This window comes from Echiichthys vipera (genome assembly GCF_963691815.1).
Source record: "Echiichthys vipera genome assembly, chromosome: 18".
NCBI lineage: Eukaryota > Metazoa > Chordata > Actinopteri > Perciformes > Trachinidae > Echiichthys > Echiichthys vipera.
In genome coordinates, this window is record NC_139843.1 from 15,337,423 (window position 1) to 15,361,360 (window position 23,938).

Consider the following 23,938-nt stretch of genomic DNA (forward strand, 5'->3'; position numbering starts at 1 on the left):
CTTTGTTTATGCATATGGAATATGACAGCTTAAGTGTTTTGAATATAGTTATTCTGTGTGTGTGTGTGTGTGTGTGTGGGGGGGGGGGGGGGCTGTCAGCGGGTGGGGTGTGTTGAGTCTGTTGGAGTCCTGTTCAGAAATATGGACTTCATTTGTGCCTGGCCTCTTCTGCAAGCTGGAACTGTGTTGGAGGAGGACCCCCCCTACACACACACACACACACACACGAACCAGCTAATACATAGGCTCCCTGGCTGTAAAAAACATTGTTTTTGTTACCAGCCAATAGAGAAGTGCACTTTCTACTTCACAATAATTACTATTCAGTCTTCCATTTACAAATGATCTCAGGCTAATTTTATCCAACAGTGAAGTAAATATTCATAGTGAAGATTGTCCTTTAGTTGAGTAAGGCAGTGCGGCTCTTACATCTTTATTTTCTATTATGTTACAAAGAAATATATAAAAAAACTAATTGCTTCTTACTGCTCAAAAGCTATTAAATTAGTCAGCGGGTACTTCAGGAAATTGTGGTATTATAAGTGAGATTTCCATGTCTATTTTTATTATAAAGCAGGTGGAGGTGCTAAATAAATACAGTGAAAGTATGAAAATGCTCAATCCAAAGAGAAGTGCACCTAGCCCCTATTCAGAAACTGTGTCTTTGAACGAGTTGTCAGGACTTCTTTTCGAGAAGGGAGCGTTTCAGACAGAGGGTGAATACAGGTGTAGTCAGACAGACATTATGAGAACAATAATGTGTTTTTTTAACTTTTAAGCATGTAAACATGTTCTAGTAGAAACCCAAAATACAAGTATGAACCTGAAAATGAGAAGAAAATGTGACCTTTCACCATTTCCTAACATTTCACAGATGAAATGATTAATCAAGAAATAAAAAAATCTGCAAATCAGCCAATAATGAAGAAGAATCTGAAGACATTGGCTCCTTCCCGGCAAAGATAATAACCCGAAGTAACATTTCAAAGAAACTTTAGAGTCTGAGGTTTTGTCAGATAAAGTGTTAAAAGAGAAGGAGCTTAGGAAACAAGGGGCTGCCAGGACAGTACCAGAGGGCTGATGAGGCAGGACTGAACGAGTGGAAGCAGTGTGTAACTGTTGGGAAAGGATAACATGCACTACAGACCCCAAACCGCAGGAGGCATGGCTCCCTCACCACTAGGAAACCTCAGGGTTTTCTGCTCCATGTTCTGTTTGCTCTCACTTTGCTCCTCATTTAGTCTCCCTGGACCTTCTGCGTGTGCTCTCCTTTTCCTCCCAGATTTGTCATATTGCTTTCTCCCTGTCACTGTGTTGTTTCCTTTTGAAGTTTTTGCCTCCTCTTCTCCCACCACTCCCTCCTCTCCCCCTGCATTTATATTGCTCTATCCCTTCGTCCCTGGGTCCGGAGCAGATCCCCCCCCACCCCACCTCCCCCCAAAACCCCCACACCTCTCTCACTTGGCTCCCTTCCCGCTTTTCTTCCCAGCTCTAACCTCTCCGCTCTCTTCATATTTCATATTAAGCAATCCTTTCCATCGAGCCAGCTGTGTAAACAATAGGGACCAGCCCTCCATGTTTTCTCAGAGTGAGTGAGAAAAAAAAAAAAAAATGCTGGAAAAACCTGGACACAAGGAGCTCGCCGCACGCCGTCCTCACCGATGATCTATGGCCCTTTGTCTCCCCCGACCTCCTTTGAGCACGAGTGGGACTTTCTGGGCAGAGTGTTGGTTTTTTGTGTATGTGTGAGGCAGAGTGTTAAGTGTACAGGGCAGTGTGTTTATGTGGGTGTGGGAGCTTTCTGTTACCATAGCCCCCTGCAAATATTGACTGAGCTGAATAGCTACAGTGAGTGGCTCAAAAGCAAACACCGCATGTCATGCTCTGCCAGATATGCCTGGAGTTTTGTCACCAACTGCATTCTCACTGGAAATAATTTGGCTTGTTTAACATCTAATTTTCACAAGGATGTCTTAATATTGATTAAAAAAAAAGAAACTAATCTCAGCCGTGCATCACACGGCTGATTTAGCAGAAGGACCAGCCCATGCTACACTTCTATCTATAGGTCTATAATCTGTCTACCTACCCTGTCGGCAGCCTATTTTAACACAGACGTTCTTAGAAGCTGCCGCTGTTCCTGGGATTTAACCGTCTTCTCCTGATACTCTTTATTTAACGGGCGGGTTGGCGGGCGACTTTAGTTGTGCATTTTATTGACTTTGGTTGGCACAGTTAATGTGTGGGTGTGCATCTGTCATGGTTTGGCTGTGAATGTGTGTTTATGGGCCCGTATGCATGCAGGTAGGCAGATGGTCCAGTTCTGCACGGACAGCCGCAGCAGCGCTCATTATGTGTGAAGGAAGCAGGCTACCAACTTATCCTGACACACACACAGATACCCACACACAGCTCATCCCTGGGTTTATTTTTTGCAGGTGCAGTGCTTGCTGGCATTTGAGATAATTAAAGGCTGACCTTTCTGAGGTGAAGCAGAAATGTCACCCAGCCTGCTTCGCTGACAAGTGGATTCACCCCACAGGGGGCCTTGGCAAAACGACTGAGGATTCTCACCGCCCTGGATGTGCACTTAGCACCCTTTAGCCTTCTTGCGCCACACTTTCTGGCTGTCATTGAGAAGTAGCTCCCACCTCCTGCTCCCTCATCCACAATGCCTCAGCTCGCTATGATTCTGACCATCTTGAAGGCACACAAGTGGAAGGAGCACTGAGGTGGAAGTTTTATTGGGGTCAGTTAGTTTGGAAGAGCTTGAATTTATTTGATATTTTACTTATATCAAAATAAGGGATTAAGGGATAATCCACCATACAGTGGAATATATGTTGCATGCTAATGGTGTAGAGATAAAGTGGATTACTCCAACTATTTCCGTTTCTATTTTTTTATTAGAGAAAGGTTTCCTGTGCCTCGCTATGAGCTGAGCTACCTTATAGCTTGCTATTGTGGCAGTTTCTTGTGTTTTGTTAGCACGGAGAAAATACTGCTGTTGAGCTAACAGGCTAGCTACCATTTGCTTAACTTTCTATTCTCGCGCAGCACCAGTGTAGGACGTGTAGGACGTGTAGGTCTGATCTTTGGTTTCATAGTGTCTTTGCACATTATAGTCTTTCATCACTGCAACACTTTCCCCTTGAATTTTATGAAGAAATATTAATATTTCCACCGTGTCTGAAATTTTCTTCACTCACTTGCTATCTTGCGTTTCTTTGGTTCTCCCATTTTTCCCTTGGCAAATGTTTTCTTTTATTTATTTTATTTAGTGGAAAACCTGCCTTGTTGAAAACTGACGCTCCACCTTGTGTTGAAACTAAGAATTACAACACATTCCTGTGCAAGTTGGCCCGCGGGCCGTAGTTTGGACACCCCTGGTCTAGATGTTACACATTAGAACAATTATTTTTGCATTGCATTGTCAAATGTAAGTGGATGGTATCAATACAACATCTCCACTCTGCCCTGTTTGTTCATTACCTCTCCGTTGAGATGCGTGATAAATCTCCACCATCTTTTGGTAAGAAGGTTATCCAAGGTAAGGCAGTGCAAACTATTAGTAGAATTCTCTGACTCCCAGGCTTCCCACTAGCCTTGCATTACCTTTTTCTGGCCTGAATAATTCACATCAGCTGAAGTCCTGTGTTAGTGATGTGTCAAAATGTCCCACTCAGCATCAATTCCTCGCAGATGTGGGCTACTCTTTATGCAAAATCCCATCTCATCTGAGCTAGTAATGTACAGTAAATGCAGCGTAGTGTAAGACGCTCCCCAGGGCAATAACATGACATGCAAATGTGATTCAGGACAGGGTTTGGGCACACATTAATAAGCACATCCACACACACAGGCTGCATGCGTGACCGCATACAACATACGCCCAGGCACTTGTTGATATATACACACGTTTGTGTCTCACACATGCACATCATTACACTTGTAACACACACACGTACACACTCATGCATACACATTCTCTCCTGCAATGTCACATCTCACTTCTGACGTATGCATCCACCCACACTGCTGTCCTCATAAAAATTTCAATGCATCGTGCTTGAGCGATTTCCATTATGTGTAACACTGCAAAGCCATACAGGCTGGAGTTGGAGCTCACTCTGCGCTGGTAAAGACTGTCATCCACTCTGAGCTGGCGGCCTGTAGCCTTCCCTGTGGAGAGGCTTTTGTACATGTCGATGTGGGTTTTATGTGGAGGCCATTATAGAGAAAGTCTAAATCGTCTGTTTCTCAACCTTAAACAGCGAAATACTATGACATCATGGTGGAAATAACCAAAGACAATTACAAAAGTAAAAGTGAAGCAGCATGTCAGTCATTTGAAACATTGATATTCAAAATGACAGGAAAAGAGCAACATTAATTAAGTGGCAGGTATCATATCCAATGAGAGTAATTGACTTCAAACTGTGTTTTTATTATATGTGTTACCTCAGGCTGTTGTAAGCTTAAATACATATCTCAGCAGTGTCGGTCTCTTTAAGCCCCCCTTCTGAAAAAGTCCAGTCTGCTGTGACCGGTCAGTATTTCTTCTGCATCTAAGCTCTCATTGTATCTGCACGGCCGCTGCAGCCAGGGAATGAGTGTAAGGGCACTGTAGTTACACTTTCTAGCTATATTTAATACAGTTGTGACATCACAACCGTACAGCAGTCCTAATGGTTCGTTTGAAGACACAGTTTAGTTTCTGAATACAGGCTGTGTGCATTTCTCTGTTGAGAGTGTTGGTACTTTCACAGTATTTATATGGCACTTAGACCTGCTTTATAATAAAAAAAAAACACATGGGAATCTCACTTTTTACAATTTGGGACCTTTAACATTGTTTAATGAAGTTACACATCATTAGTATTTTCTTTAGAGCAGCATTGACTGTATATTCTAAGAAGTTGAAATTCTCTTGTTGGCAGCTAAAAGACACATGCTACATGGAGCCATCTTGCATAATGGTGCTTTGTGTAGCATTAACCTAGCCATGTGTCTAATCCCACTGGACTTCATAGCATTAGCAACACATTGAAGTGTGCTGCTGTAGCCTCTGACCACCAGCTGCTGCTGACACAGAGATATGTGGCACTAGCAGCACCCGCGTCATGGATCATTGGTCAATAGGAGAGATATAGAATATAGTTGTGTGTGTGTGTGTTATTTCTATTTCTCTACACACACACACACACACACATACTTTCTGTGTGTGCGTGTGTGCGTGTGTGTGTGCGTGTGCGTGCGCATCTGAAGAATCTCTTGACAACTACCGGTGTCTATTTTACTTTTTCAGTGACCTCTTGAACTTTGTGCGTATGTGCTGAACTGCGTGCACGTTCATATGCGCACATCTGTCTATTTATGTACAAGCAGAGTGTCTCTGTATGTCACGCGTTGCATTCACCATCCCCTATGGCTGTTTCCTGTGTTGTCCACTCCGACCTCACGCTGCCATTTTCTGCTTTTTCAGATTATTAATTCAGCGTTTGCTGTCACAACCAATTACGGTCTCTCGTGCCCCATGATCTCTGACCCTCCCTTCTCTCTGCCTGTAACAACACAGAGTTAAGACCAAGTGACCCAGATTGTTTGTTGATTTTTCCCTTCTACTGTAAGTGATCACATACATTCCCTCAGGAGCTGCCCCCCATACAGCACCTTGCCTGTATGCTCTTGAGTATGTTGAAATGAATGTCGCAGATATGGGTTAGCTATATGATGGTCAAAGATAAAGCTATACAAATGGAGTCTGCAGAGGAATTGTTAGAAACTCTTCGAAAAGATCTACGTTAATGGCTCGATTCTAGGCCCCCAGGGTCCTTACCCGCTTCTGTAGGCTGCACTATTGCATCACGTCTTACTGTAATCTGCGCTATCTTTTTCTGCTTTTAGACTACAGTTGTCCATATCTCAGTTGTACAGCCGAAAGTGCAGTTAGCAAGCGTTTGAGTTAATGTTTCATGTATACATGATGTAACCCTGGCACACAAAAAGCTCTCATTCCTCTTTGTTATACTGGTTTCACATCCATATCTTGGCAATTTCAGTTACTTATGCATGTTTATGAGACATGTCTCGTGCGCCTTGACAGTACTTAAGCACAACTATATGTTACAATGAAGAGCAGCAAAAGTACACCATTATGCACACAACTGATCCCCTTTCTTCTTTTCCATATCAATGACCTTGTGTGTCAGCCGTATCATATAGAACACATGCATCATACAGCCGGCGGAACCAGCCTGCCACCATTAGTGTGTGTGTGTGTGTGAAGCAGATTGAGTTAAAAGAGTGCATGCGTGCATAAGCAGGTTCTTTTTGCGTTTATATGTGCATATACTGTATATATACACACATTGCAGCCCACTCTATCCAATATAGGATCAGAGTACACAGCTGTTTGTGAGAACTGTGATTGGTTTGTGTACATTGACAGGAAGCAGGATGTGGAATGCATGTCAGCAGCTTTACCCAGCTTTGGTGTTGCGTGTGCCGTTTTCACAGCAGATTATAGGGGCCCTTGATTGTGCCTTGATTCCTCATTTTGTGGTGGGTCTGATCTTTGTGCCTCGGATTGTGCGCATGTGGTCCGTCCTTACCGCTGGCAGAGGGATTACGCAGGTGCTCAGTTACGTTCTGCTTCTGTCCACACTCTGTTGTGGCTTTTGAGCGGGCGCAGTCTGTGTGTGAATGCATGCATGAGTGCAAAAAGGACCACTGGTTGTATAATGCGTTTGAAATGCTTCAGCTGTACCAGTCAGATATTGTTTACATGTATCTGAAAATGTTTGCCTGCTCTCAACTCCAGACACTTGGCCTCATTAAATGCTCCTATGCTAAGATTTGGGTTTTTTTTACATTTTTTTTAAATTGAAAGTTCTGGCAGTAACCGATAGAGTCCCGAATATGTACAGAGCCACGTTTTACAATGTTTTAACTTGCTTAAATTTTTTTTTAACCTACACATACATTTATATTAGGGTTTTTTGTGAGATTCAATAATAACTTTTAAAGCTTTTTGAAATAATTAGTAGGACAAATATTAAGCATATACACACATTCTTATCATTTGTGATTAATAGAACTAATATTGTAAAATAGCGTAGCGTAATAGGGAAAATAATTTAATCATTTAGTTGATATGCAGTGATTCATAGTCATGCTTTATGCTTTGATGACCTGAATTGCCTTATTTTAGTGATGTCCTCTTGTGTCTGCAGCTAACTGTCCGGTATCCTTATCAAAAAGGCTCAATGTCTCTAAACGACACTCATATTATGACTTACAATTGACTGATGTTTCTCAAGTTCCAAGTTTAAATCTGACGCCTTATTAGTAGAAACTATGACTTCCTTCATGTCCTGCTAGTCTGTTCCTGCCTATTGCATATAATAAGAAAAGCTGGTTGTGCTGCAGCCGCTTCCTCTGTAGTAAACAACAATATCCCCATCTATGTACTGCGGCATCAGTAAAAAAAAAAAGAAGTTGCTGTGGGTGCACTACAACAAAGTTGCTGCTGGTGTAAGTGCACGGTAATGTTTGATGTTGCTTATCATTCAGAAGGGCCTCTTATGGCGCCCACACTAGACGTTGTAATGATAATGGTGAGGGAAGTGGCCCATTTCCAGCCTGTGGGTTTTCCTAGTGTCCCAGTGAGTTGTAGTTCCTCATTCAAAAGCCCGGTTCAGCATCTGTGGCCTCTGGGCGTTGCATTAAAATATATATGGCTTTACATCACTTGAGTGTGTATTTTTGACAATGCTGATGCATTTTGCATGACCGCACCAATGTGCAGTATAGAGTGTATCAAGGCTGCATTTCATAATGGTAATGGTTGTGTATTAGTCTGTATTATGGAACCAGAAATAATATCTTACAGGACATTGTTAGTATACCCTCTTCTGGTTTATTAGCTGGCTACTCAGGAGAGAGAGGGGCTTTAAAAGCAAATAAAAATATATCCAACTCCCCTGGGCCTTACAAAATGCTGTTAAAGCTTTCGGCCTATACAAGTGCAACATCCAGCCCGCAACTCCGTGACCACACAAGAGCGTGATCAATAAAAATAAGGCCCATAAAGTTCTCATCTGATTAACAAACATATCAGGGCTCCACATACACAACCTGCGTTATACATGCTCACACAACCACACACAAACATACTGTAGTTTGGTAACTTATTCTCATAAGTTATTGCTAATTTTTACCCTAGATTTGCACGGGTCTAGCACTGAGAACAGTTACACCAAGGAATGTTACAGTGGAATCAAAGACGGCTACAGTGGAGCAGGACTCAAAGAAAGAGACATTCTTGAAGATGTTTCAGTTTTAAGACATGACACAAAGGACACTGCGGGAAAGAGAGATGTGATGCAAGACGATTCAGAGTATCGCTGCCTCACCAGCGCACAGCTTGTCACCAGGAGGCCCAGTGTTTCTTTTCAAGTACATATTGTAGTTCTCCAGTGAGGCTGTTGGTGGGGACCGATTTTACAGCGTCAATGATTCAGAACCTATCGATGACTGATGCCAAACGGAAAACCTCGATAATAATATCTAATTCAAATGCTTCCACACAGGACACGGTTTGGCTTTTTAAGTATAAGTGAAAATATTCATAGACCATAATTTTTTTTAGGTTTGTTGGTATTTTAATTACAGTTTGTGAGATTGCATTGTTATAATGTATCAACCTCAAATTTAACCACACCGTGACTTCATGACAGACACAAACACACATACAGTCTCACGGTTGCCTTCACATTAAAATGCACTCATTGTTTATGTAGGAAGTCACGAGTTTAAGCAGTAGTGTAACTCAAAAAATTAGCGCACATAAACAAAAATTATGATTTGATGTGGATCCTCACATGTGGCTGATGCTCGATCCACATAAAATGGTCAGTAATAAGAGATTTTCACTTAATGAGAGAATATCTTTCGGAGTCTGCCCATTCAGTTCAGAGACTTGGAGCATTGACGCTGCTCTGCCTGCATTTGGTGAATCACTTTTTTTTTTGCCAAAGCATTTTCTTCTGCAGACAAAAATACGTGTACCCCTGCCTCCTCACAAAACCTAGAGTCAGGAATCAGGAATGACACAGAGCCAAATCGTGCTCCGTCTTTTAAAAGAATAGATAGCATGAGCTAAGCCTCGGTTGGGTGACATCTTTAGACCAAACAAAACATGCCTCAGACATTACAATTCTGAACATTCTGAACCTCTCTCATCACAAGGTCTCTAACACAGGGTACAGATGCACACATATGCCGTTATACCATCAAGAGTTAGTTATTTGCGTTATCCATTAAGAAGGTGAGACAGAGGAGACACTGAACTGTGTCTGACCTTACAAAACTATGATTATGAATTACAAATATCCAAAATTCCCACAACACACTTTATGTTGGTTTTTCCTTTCATTTGTCACATGTGCCTCTCTCAGCTGTCATATCCTAATGCTTTGTGTGCACCATTCAAGTGGGAACAGGCACACAAACATCTGACTTGACCCCTCTGTCTTTACAGGAGTTCCTCCCCGATGTCCGTGATGTGATTCATGCCAGAGTGCCACATTCCTGAGCAACACTGTTCATGCAAAGACACATTCCTCCTACTTTTTTTTAGTGCAGTCCGTGTGTTTGTTGCAATGGTTTTACTTTTACTGCTGCGCATTACATCGACCGACTCATAAAAGGGTCATTACAGTAAAAAAATAAGTCATGCTCATGTTATGACAAGCTGTTTTGAAGAGGAGCTTTTCTCTTACTCTTGTATATAATGTGGTGCTTGTGTACCGTTTTATGATAATTGTGTTCTCCAGGCATAGTTGTCAGTGCCCTTGTGGGCGCTCATGCTTTCTGAAGTGGTTACAGGTCTGTTTGTACATGTCTTGCTATTAATTTGGAAGTAAACTCTGCAGTAGAAATCTCTAGTGGTCCCAGATCTGCGCCTTGGGTCTCACCTCTGGCTTCTTCGACTGGTGTAATTAGCAAAGTTTTCTTTTGTGTTGCTTTCTTCATTTCTGTTTTTGGCTCGTCTCCCACAGCATTTGTAGACTGTCACTGTTAATGAGCGAGTGTATGAGCGCACAAAGCTGCGAGGAGACATCACGCACCCACTGCTCTCTTCACAGTTTTAACACCCCATTAGATAATTAAGGCGGAGGGGGTGTTTTGTTACATTTCAGATAAGACATTACCATTAATTAGTGTCAAAAGAAAAGAACTGTTTTGCTCAAGCACTTAAGTACAAAGGGAGACTATCTCTTTACCTTGTCATTGAAGCACTAAATGATCTCTCTCTCCCTCTGTGTTTTCATTTCACAGGCAGAGGCTGTTTGACTGCAAAGAGGCGGCCCATCCAAGGAGAAGAGCTGTGGCTTGGCATCATGTGATCTGCGGGTTCCCTTAGAGCACTCTGCAGTGGAAGAGGGAATCTACAATCCCTTGGAAGCATCACGACTACCAGTACCTCCATTACCACTATCATCACTCCCATCCCTCCTGACTGCAGTCATCAAAGTCACCTGTTCTTGACTCGACTTGCCTTCTGTCTCTTACGCTCCCCTCCCCTTCATCTTGAAGATAAGGAATGGCCATGCTAGTTTCCAGCCTTCCCAACGCCTCTCGCAAATAAGGCCTTTCAGCTTGTTTCACAATACCAGAGAAAGGAAGGATAAAACACTCAACGGTCCTCTTTTATACTTCTATGCCGTGTCTCTTTTTAGCTGTGTTTCCTTAGTAACCCCAACCCTTAACATACATTCACTAAATCAGCAGGAGGATTTTGTCTTGGTGACATCTAAAGCAACCATTTGGAATATCTACTCATGCAGTGTCCCTATGGGGGATTAACCCAGCAGCGGAATCCACACTGACTCCTCTCCGGCTCCGTTAGATCGTTCAGGTGTTTTTTTATTTTTTTAATCGAGGTCTGTTTTGTGACTGGAGGTGGACTAAGCCATCATGACTGGGAAGGGAAACCCGCTGCCAGGCCCCCACCTCAACGGCTTCCCCATGCCCACCTACTCGTACTTCTTCCCTCATATGTTGGGGAGCCTGTCGCCTCCAGCCCTGGCAGGACTGCCCCTCAGTGGGTACAGCACCCCGTCACCAGCCAGTAAGTAAAATTTACCATTTTTGCTTACTCTATACTGGCTCATGTTTCAGATGTGGAACCGGGCCGCACTCTGGCTGTTTTGCAGGTTTGTTGTTGAGTGACAGGAGGCGTGAGCAGGAAAATTCACTTTTCTTTGTGTCCTGGTTTACCAGTGTGGCAGTGGCACACTGTTTCTGTGTGTGTGTGTGTACAATATGTATGTCTCTTTGAGTCTATTTGTTACACTGCAGGACAATTTCATCTCATCCTGTTTAGATTTAGATCAGTGTGTTGGGAAATAGAGAGCAGCAGCCACACACACAGAGCCTCCAGCGCTGTCCTTAATTTACAAGCCCACACACATCAGCACAGACACACGCGTTGAAATTTCAACATAGGTCACAAGGAAGGGAGCAGGACAGCCAGAATGCAGCATTTCCTATTTGGGGAACACAAATTTGGCAAGTGATCCTAAAATAAATCTCAGAACACTATAATTATAGTCAACCTTAATGCTACAATACCTTTATACAATCCATCAAAACCTTCAGAACTGATTTGTAAAGTTACTTTAGTAGTTACTACTACATACAAACATCTGTTCATCCTGAGTAGAAGTGGATGGAGTATTCAGATAACAGTGCCAGCATATAAAAATACTCCATCCATCCATCCTGCATTGAAGATTTTACTTTTGCATACTACTGTATATTGGTATGATAGAGATTTTATCAGCTAAATATATACGTATTGAAAGTCCTTGTTGTGTACAGTGGCTGCTTTCAGAATGTTCTGTAACTGAAGCATTAACATATAAGCATTATTTAAATGTTGTAGTGGCTTACTTTAACTCCTTTCTAGGACTGCACGATATCAGAAACATTTGCAGTAATGTTGAATAGCACGGTAACAGTATTACTTGCGATAAACAAACAGAAATTTTCTCAATTCTGGCTTTTTGCCTGACTTAAACAAAGGAAATTAATCTAACATTATTTGTATTGAACAAAATGAAGATTAAACTGAAAACAAAGGAACCATTAAGGCTTTCACAGTGTGTTTATTGCACATGTTAATACCTGAGGTCTAAGATCTGCACATATCTGTTTTATATATAATATCTCTATAAACAGGACAAGATTTAAATCGCGGAAGAAGTCAAGTTTCCGTTTGTAGCCTGAATGGTACTTGCCAATCGTGTTTGAGCAGGCTCTGGTCACATTCAGGTAAATAGTCGGTGTGAGAGCAAAAGAGGCAAAACGCATTGGCTGTCATGCAATCACGGAACCCATCCTCTATCATCTGGCGACAATTTAGCTTTACATTTGCTTTTTGTTATTACTTATCTGCATTCATATACAATTTATCTGTTTATAGAGACACCATCTCTCAACTCCAATTCTATTCTTGCGTTGCATGTTGCTAATCGGACCGTAAACAATGACTGTCGTTCAAAGAGGAAGACTTAGCCTGGATATCTGCTGGCTACATGGGAAAGCCCAAAATATTAGCTGTTGCCCCCCGAGGCTAAATTGTCCTCAGACAGATAGCCCATATTGTAATGACGATAAAAAGCGCATATTCTACCTCTTTGCATTCTGTTGTGTAGTTTCATAGTTTGCGTAACGATTATTTTTCTTTGCCAGCACCAGATGAGATCATTTCATACAACTCAACTAGTTTCAAGAATTTTGTGGAGGTGCACTTTAGTATCTTGAAGGCCAGACTGGGGCAGATTGCAGCACTCAAATACAGAAAAAAACGAGATCTCATGCTGGCAGTTTTCATCAAGTGGAACGTGTGAATCTTAATTTGATGCTTAAATTCTTGAAAACATCTTAATTTATATTGGGAGAGGTTGAAATGATTTTACTGCACTGGCAGATATTTCATTTATTTTAAGACTTTAATACAGTAACAGTAAATACACCTCCATCACTGACTGCTAATCAGGTGGAATATTATACAATCCCTGCATTTCACAGCAGACTGTGAACACTGGCCAGATGATTTAACGTCTGTGGCAGCAGCAGCAATATGAACTGAAGAAAAACATTTGGTTCAGACGTTCAGACGGTGTGTGTGTGTGTGTGTGTGTGTGTGTTTTGGCGCGTACAGGTCTGGAAGACTGCGGCCTTACTCCCACAGGTCCAGTGGGGTCAGTGTATTGTCTTTCTATCTGCTGGAGTTTGCGTCTGCAGTCAGCGCAAAAGGAAGAGAAGAACAGTTAGTGCCCTGCCCAGTCACCACTTACTCAATACATGATACCTCACCTCACTCTAAAAGACTGCAGCTCACGCCAGTTTCCGCTTTATACACTTCTGCAAGTGTGTTTGTTCCTGAATATCTGCGTGAGTGTGTGTGTCAGGCCACTCTCCCAGTGTTTGCCATGCCGAGCTGCAAGGTTCCTTCCCATTTGCCTGGACAAACATTACCTGTCTGTAAACACTAGAGAGCCAGGGACACCACAGCTTCCTGATGAGCGCTCTCTCTCTCTCTCTCTCTCTCTCTCTCTCTCTCTCTCTCTCTCTCTCTCTCGTCTCTCTCTCGTCTCCTCTCTCATCTCTCTCTCTCTCTCTCTCTCTCTCTCTCTCTCTCTCTCTCTCTCTCTCTCTCTCTCTCTCTCTCTCTCTCTCTCACACAACCTTTGCCCTTCACGCTGGCTCTCTTTCTCTCACTCCTGCTCCTCCTCGCATGCAGGCAAAATTCAAACACACACACACACACACACAGACACACAGAGCAACATAAACACATGCGTCTCCTTCCATACACACTTATAACACGAAGACACCACCTTCACCCCTTTCTCTTCCTCATCCTATCCCCCTCTCTGGCAGATCATTTCTCCCTCCGTCCCTCTTTCTCACACCTCTTTTTTCCCCTTCTCTCTCACATTTTCACACACACTCCACCTAAGCCCTCATCAACCCATTCAATGCCGAGCAGTGAAGGAAGAGAGAAGAAAGAGAGTGAGTGCTGAGGGTGAGAAAGAGTCAGTGTTTGGAGCTTGAATGAGAATTATTTACACAATGTCAGTTTAAAGGCAGGAGAGCTGAGAATTGGACTTGATAGATTTCAACATGGCTTGAATGCACTTGCTTAAGTGTATTCATGTACCCCATGTTTTTGTCTTTGTGCATATTGTTGTCAAAAAGATATATTGTCCTTATCTGTGAAAGGCAAGTTTTTACAAGAAATATGTGTTGTTGCATATGGATCATAGAGTATTACATTTACTCTGTCCACCTGATCGGATCTTCAATGTGTCTTTGGTACACCTCTTGGTACATTTCTTTATTTTCTTTTCAGGTTCATACTTGTTTGTGTTTTAGGTTTCTACTAGAACATGTTTAGAGGCTTTAATGCTCTGTCTGAAACTCTCTGTTTTGGCTCCGGTCACTTTAAGATCCCCTCCTGAAAAAGCCAATCTGCTCTGATTGGTCAGTGTTTCCAGGGGATTTACTGTAGCAGCACTTTCTACCTTTATATAGTATAGTTGTGAAATCACAACCATAACAGAAGTCCTGACGGCTCGTTCAAAGACACAGTTTCTGAATACAGGCTGTGTGCATTTCTCTGTGGATTGAGCGTTTTGATACTTTTACAGTATTCATATAGCACCTTGACCTGCTTTATAATCTAAAAAGACGTAATATCTTACTCTTTGCAATATGGGAACTTTAATGCTTAACTCATTTGCCTCCAAAAATCCTGCTCATTAGAACTCTTGTGTTCTTCTCTCTCCGGTGTCTGTTCACTCTCATCCTCCTCCACCCCTGTCTCAGAGTTGTCCAGTTCTTCTGCCTCGGCTCCTTTAGCAAACCACAATAGAGCAATTATTTGGACCAAGCAGAGCAGAAGGGTTAATCCAGGCCTGCAACACATTCTCTCTCTGAAGCTCTCCAGCTCAAGCCTCCTGGGTTATGTCTTCACATCACATTATCTGAAAATCATCAGGTTAGGTTACGCACCGGAGCAGATCAGTTGCAGATATTGATATTACATTTATTGCCTGCAGCTTTATTAGTTAAACTGAATATTATCACTATTGATTGATCACACTTGCACACCCACAAACGTGCAGGCTGCTGTATTGAACAAAGCCAAAAATCCACATCTGATAGAATGAGCTCATTGCACACACACACACACACACACACTCTCTCTCTATCTCTCTCTCTCTCTCTCTCTCTCTCTCTCTCTCTCTCTCTCTCATCTCTCTCTCTCTCTCTCTCTCTCTCTCTCTCTCTCTCTCTCTCTCTCTCTCTCTCTCTCTCTCTCTCTCTCTCTCTCTCTCTCTCTCTCACACACACACAAAAAAAACACACACACATGTATATGGGCCACTTTCATTAGTGTTTTCGATTGAATCCTTCACAGCCCTATGCATGTGGAACTATCTAGCGATAACACCCCATCTATTGATCCTGCTATTATCTTTAAAGCCTTCTGCTGTCTGTCACCAGCTCTAACACCGTGTTATTACGTTAGCACAGTTTTATGAGAGCTCATAATGAATGGAGCGAGTTTGCTACCTGCTGCCATAGCGCACCAATTGGCTTTTCCCCACAGAGCACTCTTGTTTCAGAGGCCACAGTAATTGCTTGGTACAGCAGCGTTTCCTAGGATGACTAACACCACGAGCACCATCTCGTTTGACTTATTAGGAGGCATTTATGGCATTTATGAATGTACTTTTGGGCCACTAAGAGAAATATGAAAGGATGTTTTCAGACCTCAAGGAAGCTTGTGTGTGTGTGTATTTGTGTCACGTATCCCAATAAGCAGCCCATGGTGGAATGCTCTGACCACTGGTAAATATGCATATGGTAATGTTGGGCAAAGTTTGTGTTTGCGAGGTTGTTTATATGTGTGTGTGCTGATTTCTGGACGGACAGGTGGTTCCTCTCTGCGCCGGTGGTCTGCAGGAATCAAGGGTGCATGTCAGTCCACTCCATGGGTGGCAAAACACATACTTTAACATACACACACACACAGCCTGTGTGGTAGGGATAAGCATAATGACAGTGAGAAACACTTGCAGTGTGCTCCCTTTTGGCAGCAATCCAAAGTGTGTGTGGATATGACGCAAACATGCAAGCTATCAACCGGAGCACTTTCATCAGACCAGGTACCAGCCGTTTCCACTTCAGAAAAACACTCACAGTACCTCAGGGAAGCTGGTTGTCATTATTGGAAAGTCATTTGAGGGGTGCCGATACTCTGATGGCGAGGATGCAGGCTTATTAAACGTGGCGTGTAAAAACACATCTAGCATGGCAGCATAGTACTCATTCATTCACCCCAGCTTAACGACCTTGTTAATTAACTGCAAAGCGCTGGGAGGCTGAAAAATGAGCACAAGGACTGTCCTATTCTTACATTTTCAAAGAAGTAATTGTCTCTGATGCTACTTTAAAATGCTCGGCACATCACAGGAACCTGAAGAGTTTAAGCCTTTGTTTTAAATCAGATTTTGAGACAGGCATGTTTTGAGAAAATTATTACTAATTGCTACTGCGGATATAAAATAGCGTTCGTTTATAAGTGTTACCTAACTAAGCGTTTTTTACGTTATTATGAATACCACTACTTGTCTTGACAAGATATGCCCTGCATAGCATTTAATTGCTAGGACTCACAGACGTCCATTATTACTACTTTTACTACGAGAGGAAGAGCTGCTACTGGAACACAGATGTACAAGCAGGGAGCGAGTGAAAAAAAAAGATTTTTCAGGGGCAGCAAGGGTGGAAATAGGACGACGCGCCGCCGATGTGGGGGTTGCACATAGAAAATTACAGGGACGGCTGTTTTGATGCGTGTCGTTCGGCAGCAGTGTTTTGGCTTTTAGGCAAATAAGCCAGCTGTGAATGCCGTACCAGACTAAACTAGACTAGTCCGTCTGCAGCAACAAATGATCATATGCTCCTGGCCTCAGATCTGAAAGCGTCGGCCCACAAGGGTACACCAATGTCAATATATGTGCACTCGTGTTTGGGATCGGCTGATTGGGAGTGGCTTCCTCTGGGATTTTATAGTGGATAAGGGTGTATATTTGTAGTTCATTAGGCCATCAGGAACATCGCCTAAGAAAGAACGTCTGCTGATAAGGGAAAGCAAAAAGATGACAGAAAATCAGAGAGGGATGGAGAGACAGAGATGCAAGCCTTCTGTGCAGATGTGACAGAAGTGGGGAGCTTCAGGCAAACACACACGAACACACGCGCACACACACACACACACACACACAAGCACACACACACACACACACACACATGACTCTGGCAGCACTCGTGCTGTGCCAGTGTCATGTGCCAAAACGCGAGCACGCTTGGCCAAAAGGGGCTCCCACAAGAAAACCCATCACCCTCTCCTTTGGCCCTCTGGCCTTCCCTCCATTCTTCCTCACTCCCCTCTTGGCATCGGCACGTCTCTTGTTCTCTCTTTCAAATTTATCCAGCTCCATTCTTCTCTCCTCCCTCCATCACTACTTCCTCTGTTTGTCCGCTTTTCTTCGCCCTGATCCATCCATTCCTGTATGCTCATCTCCTTTGCACACTCATCTTTCTTTCATCATATACCTGATCACCTCCCCGCACATCTCTCTCTCTCATTCTCTATTATCCTCCTTTCTTCCCACCCTCCCTTTCTCCACCTTAGGACTTGACAGAGCTATCATTACCCTGCCACCTATTTACTTGTAGCCTGTTATTTTCCATTTGGTTTGAGGGGACCTGGGGCAACATCCCTGCCCAGAATACTTGATCCTAGCCGCAGGATTTATAAAAGTGGTGAGTGTCCCACCCCCACACCCACCCACCCGTCCCCCCTTCTCTCTTGTTTTTTTGCTCTCTTTCTCTCTTTCTTGCTCTTCTCTCATTCTGTCTTTCTTTCTATAGGTTTTCCCTTCCATGGCCGCTTATGCAAATGCAGGCCCTCCTTTTCAAAGAGCTGTCTACCCATAATCCGATGGATGGCTCCATTTTCAGAGCACTACACTCACACACATTTACACACACATTTGCAGAATGCATCACACACTCTATTAGGAATACAAGGACACATGCTATCTCTCATAAACATTCACACCAACTGGCACATGCATGCACACATGTGTACAGATGCACACACACACCCACACAGACACACAGACACACAGACACACACACACACACACACACACACACACACACACACACACACACACACACACACACACACACACATAAACGGACGTATGCATGGATCTTATATTCTGAGCAGTAAGCGCTTAAAGCTGTAGTTGGGCCATAACAACTTCAAAACCAGCAGGCTGTCGCCAGCAGCCATGCAGCACTCAGTTGGGTAAACACTGGCATAATCTAAATCTCTCTCTGATGTGCTAGCGTGAGTATCTTTATTTCTGCTCTCTTCAAAGGCCCCGCATGGAAGTCAAGACAAGGGTAAAGCGATAAGAACTCCCCCCTTTTTTCTCTCTCGTTCTCTACAGCTGTCCTATCCTTTCCTTCAACCCACTCTCACTTTGACCCCCTTCTCCTTCCTTTTATCTCTTGCCCACCCCCCTACACACACACACACACACACACACACACACACACACACACACACACACACACACACACACACACACACACACACACACACACACACACACACACACACACCTCTATCTTCTTATGCCCTTTTTCAGAACCCATTGCATACGGCCATTATTCACACTGCCGCATACATTCAAATGTCAATGAGTCTCTCACAAGCATCATTCCTCTATTGTCCTTTGATAAGCGGCAGGAGTGACAGCATCTGTAAAATATAGGACAGTTACCTAATGGGGGAGACAAGAGATGGAAGGAAGGAAAGGAGAGAGATGAGGAAAGGTTCCGAGAGGCTGTGCGGGGCCTGCTCTGCACAGCTCGGAGAGTGATTGAATTATCAAGCAGAGCTTTGCTTGTTGTCCAAGGGGGTTTCAGAGGGAAATCCCTTTTTTCAGCAGCTAATGTGCTTTTTCATCCTAGCACAATGGCTAGCTGTGTTGCGCAAAGTGGCTAAGAGAGCTCTGTTCGGCCAGAGCTTATGGGGCCACCAGCTCTCTCTTGGCACCTCTCTAAGGGGCCCCTGGCCACACTTAACCTCAAGCCTGTCTGCTAGCATTAGCGCATAGTCTCCTCAGAGTGGAAAGATAATGCACCGGTGACAGCATTAGCACATTATAGGGCTAAGTGTACCACAGGATAACTATTATAATCATTAGCTTTCCGGACCTTTGTGGTGGCCCACTACATCAGGTGCATTTATTACTCTTTTCAGTTATGTTAGTTAAACGAGTCCTTGTTAGTTTCACTTTTTCTACTTAAGCAACTAGCATAGTCTCTTCCTTGTGCTTTTTTTTGTTGTTTGTTTTTTTGGTTCTTTTCTGAAGTTTTTGTATCAAGCTGAACACTGCCCAGTGGAACTTACTGACACTTACCTGATGGAACCCTCTTGAAGCAAATAAAATATCCTTAATAGAAATGTTCCTTATTCAATGAAAAGGTGAATATTTCCACTTTCAGCAAGAGGCCATTTGTTAAAATTTAGCTGACTTCCTTTCTGTAACTCGAGAGCAGTATACCGGTTTCACGGTATAGCATGGTATGAAAATTGTCCGTTATCATACTGTGTACATTTGCTTATCAACGGTCTTAAAAATGTATTTTATTTATTTTTAAAAGGAAGACTTTTTACACATACTTCATCTTCTGTTTTCATTTATTTAAGGGTCATTGTAACTGATAATAAAAAATAATAATAATTGTGTAATACTGTGAAACCATTATATTTTCTGAGACAGTTTTGGTTCTGTGGAAAATTGTACTGTTGCAACCCTATTCAAGATATATTGAGGCTGCAGTGGGAATCCTTAATGAGGGTTTTGATAGCATTTTGAGTGTAAATGCAAGATCAAGTAAGTAAAAATGGGTCTAGATTAAACTTAAGCCCCATCTGGAGCTCAAACTGTACACTGTTCAGTAAGAGGAAAGGTGTTTCCTCATGCACAAAAAAACTAAAATACACTATAATCTAAAAGGTTATCTGTCCGGACAGGACTTCAAGTGCGGAAGAGCCAATGAGTGTGCCGGAAAACAGCGGCTATTTAAGACTAATTATTTCTGGTGTAAAGGGAAAAGAAATACTGACATATGCGCTCCAGACGGGATTAAAATCACTAATCAGCACATGCAATATTAAAATCAACGAGCCTTCCTTGCGTAAATAAATTCCATCTGAATAGTGTTTCCTGTGTGAATGTTCTGCACGAAACACAGATGTGGAGCGTATATTCTTAAATCAACAGAGGTCTGCAGGTATGAATCAGAGTTTTTTCTTTTTTTATCTTAACACAATGTGAAGTTTGTCCTATAGCATAGGTATACATTGAGGGTTGTACATTTGTTCTATATGCCTACGGTGCCTATGCGTGTGTGCTGATGGACTTACTGGAGATAGTATTAATTAAGCTGAATGGCTTTCACATAAGAGCTAATGGGGACTCAAGTTGCAAAGGGGCGGAAAGTCTCTGGTAAATGTCTGGAAACTTGCCAGAACATTGGAAGTTAAGATGGGGAATTTTGGAAATTACCAAATTGCAAACTTTCCATGGGAATTATGTGGATTTATGGGAATTAATTGGAGATTGGAGGTAATGTATCATGCTGTATCTTATCCAAACATAAATATAAACATTTTGTTTTGTTATAGGCAGACATCCATGCAAAACTAATACAATTAAAAAGCATTACATTTCAACAGATTTATTTGTAAGTAGAACATTATCAAGTTTTAATTCGAACAATCAATTCTTTCATTGACAAAAACATGAATGATCAGTAAAATATTACTCATCCCCCTAAACCCACCCATTCAAATATTAAGTAGAATGCACAGTGCATGTAGGGGGTTTGGCCTCAGCATATATATTGTAGGTGTACTTGTAGTACAACAATATTGTTTTCCCCCAACTATATTTAAAATCCCTGTTGATTAATTTTTTTTAATTCCAGTTTTATTCTTGTTAATTCCCATAAATTCCTGTTAATTCCCAGAAATCCTGTTAATTCCCATGGAAAGATTCCAACTTTGAAATTTCCCTGAATTTTTTAATCATAATGGGGAGTAATCAAGTTTTATCATTTAACATTTTTCAGTGTATTATATTACATAATGTAATCTATTATGTAGTCTGGTTTCCGTCCCCTCCACAGAACCGCAACCGCACTTGTAAGAATCACCAATGACCTTGTCTACTCACTATCCTCATCATCCCCGACCTAAGAGACATAAAATCCTGGTTCTCCTCCAATTTTCTCAAACTAAACAGTGAAAAACTGTGGTTCTCCTCATTGGTTCCAAATCAACACTATCCAAAACCAACTCCAGCGTCTCCCCCTCCCCACAGGTCAAGAGTCTGGGTGTCATCCTCGACAGTACTCTATCTTTTCACTCTCATATCAATAACATTACTCGGTCTGCTTATTTTCACCTACGCAACATCAACCGCCTCCGCCCCCCCCCCCCATACCACCTCTATTATTTTATTCTTTTATCTATTAGCCTTGTCATTTTTAGCCTTGATTACTGCAATTCTCTCCTATCCGGTGTCACTCACAAATCCCTCCATAAACTCCAGTTAGTCCAGAACTCAACTGCCAGCAACATCACAAGGACCCAATCCATCCACCACATCACCCCCGTCCTACAACAGTTCCACTGGCTCCCAATCAAGTTCCGCATTGAATTCAAAATCCTCCTCTTGGCATTTAAGTCCACCCACAGTCTCACCCCCCCCTACCTGTCTGACATCCTCAACGTTGCCTTACCCTCCCGCACTCTCAGATCCTCCTCCTCCATCCACCTGACTGTCGCACCTGCCTGTCTCACCACCATGAGGAGCAGAGCATTCAGCCGCACTGCTCCCTGTCTGTGGAACTGCCTACCTCCAGAACTCAGGAACACTACCTCACTCCCTCACTTCAAATCCAAACTGAAAACCCATCTGTTCAAAACTGCCTTTTCCCTTTGATCTTATTTGCACTGTGTTGTTGTTATTTTAACCTGATTGGATAATTTTGCTTACTCCCCATATTTGTATTATTTGTGTCGCACTGTTTTTAACAATTGTACGGTGTCCTTGAGTGCTTAGAAAGGAGCCTATAAATAAAATGTATTACTATTATTATTATTATTATTATGTTCCTATACTGTACCTCAAGAGCAAGCAGCGTGTAAACAAACTGATGTCCTTGGCCCTCATATATTTCATTCTCCTTCTGGTTTCCGCTATTTTTCCTTCATTTTTCATTCCCCTTATCCCTTTGATCTCTCTTTTCACTTTGTGGGCTCTTTCTTTTCATTAGGGACAAACAGCTGTTCATCAGTTAGCCCGAACACTGGCTCTTTCTATGCTCCTTTTCCCACTCCTCCTTTTCACAGAGACATCCTGCAAGTATAGGCTCATAGGCGGACGAAGAGGACGTGATTAGTGACACAGCTTTGCGCTCCATTTAAAATGTCCTTCTAAACAACTGTGGTGCATTATGTCTTGATTAGTCCCCGAATTTAGTCCGTCTCAAGCAACAAGCAGATGTTCCCGCACTCTCTCACCAGCCACTTATATTTGTGTGCCAAGAACGTGGCAGTCACAGCGGCTGTTTTTGTGTTTTTGCTTACCCTCCCTGTCATAACCAGAACTATTTAGCAGTAAGTGAAGTGGCCGTGGTTTAGCACACAACACAGGGAGTCTGGGAGAGTGGTTGCATGGATTATGTCTTAATTAATCACTGCCTTTAACCCAGCATTGTGTCAGATAGATTACGCTGCGTGGGATCTGCAGTGTTGTTGTTACACACAAACTGTTAATGGTTGTGAAACTGGTCCGATCCAGTCGACTTACTGAGGAATTCCACAGACATTGACAATGACTGATCTTCTAGTGCCAAGATAAAATCTCAAGTCTTACGTTGGAAAACACACACACACACACACACACACACACACACACACACACACACACACACACACACACACACACACACACACACACACACACACACACACACACACACACACACACACACACACACACACACTCAAAGGCCATACTTGCACTGAAATAACAAAGCATTTCCTTTGTCTCCTAACTCAAAAAGACACAAATATGCATGTTTAACTTTGAAATAAACAATATGAGATTGTCTAATTGTAGCAGACCTCACAAATGAAAAGTGGTTTTAGGGATTTTGTCTCTCTTAGTTGTTTAAGCTTACACAATACACATTTTGGCAAACCACCAGCACCCCACAAGTACACAGTCTTTTGATTAGCTGGTTGTTTTGTGTGTACTTATGAAAAATCTAAAACAGACAAAATATTACCTAGTAAGGCGATCAGGGAAGATCATAGTTTGTTATCTGAAATGCTCTTCTGAGGGTCAGTAGAGGTCAAACCAGCCACAATACCTATGCAGTGAATAGTCCGCTCCCAGGGTCAGTATGTCTGATGATTTAACCACTCTGTAAGTGACACAAACGATGGCTAAGTTTTAATAAACTGGAATAACACACGCTGTGACTCATACAAGTACACCCACATACTCTGTGACTCTGTGTTGAAACACCACGAGTAAAACAGGACATCGTAAAGGTAGGAGGCAGTGGCGAGTGATCACAGAGGAAAAAAAATAGAACAACGCTACATACCTAAGGTCAAACCCGAGACCTTCCTCTCTGACCCTGAGACCCCTCTAATCGCTCATTCTTTGAAAGAAAGAGACAGAGCGGT

At 42.5% G+C, this 23,938-nt stretch overlaps 1 protein-coding gene across 2 annotated transcripts in view; it reads left to right on the top strand.

Moving 5' to 3' along the window:
- The window catches only part of raraa (retinoic acid receptor, alpha a), a 151,522-nt gene that overhangs the window by 55,516 nt on the left and 72,068 nt on the right, over positions 1-23,938 (top strand). For both annotated transcript variants that reach the window (XM_083932746.1, XM_083932745.1), the window contains one exon: positions 10,345-11,137. In XM_083932746.1, the coding sequence (XP_083788872.1) occupies positions 10,984-11,137 (154 nt within the window). In that variant the 5' untranslated portion in view covers positions 10,345-10,983. The remainder of the gene's footprint in view (positions 1-10,344; positions 11,138-23,938) is intronic.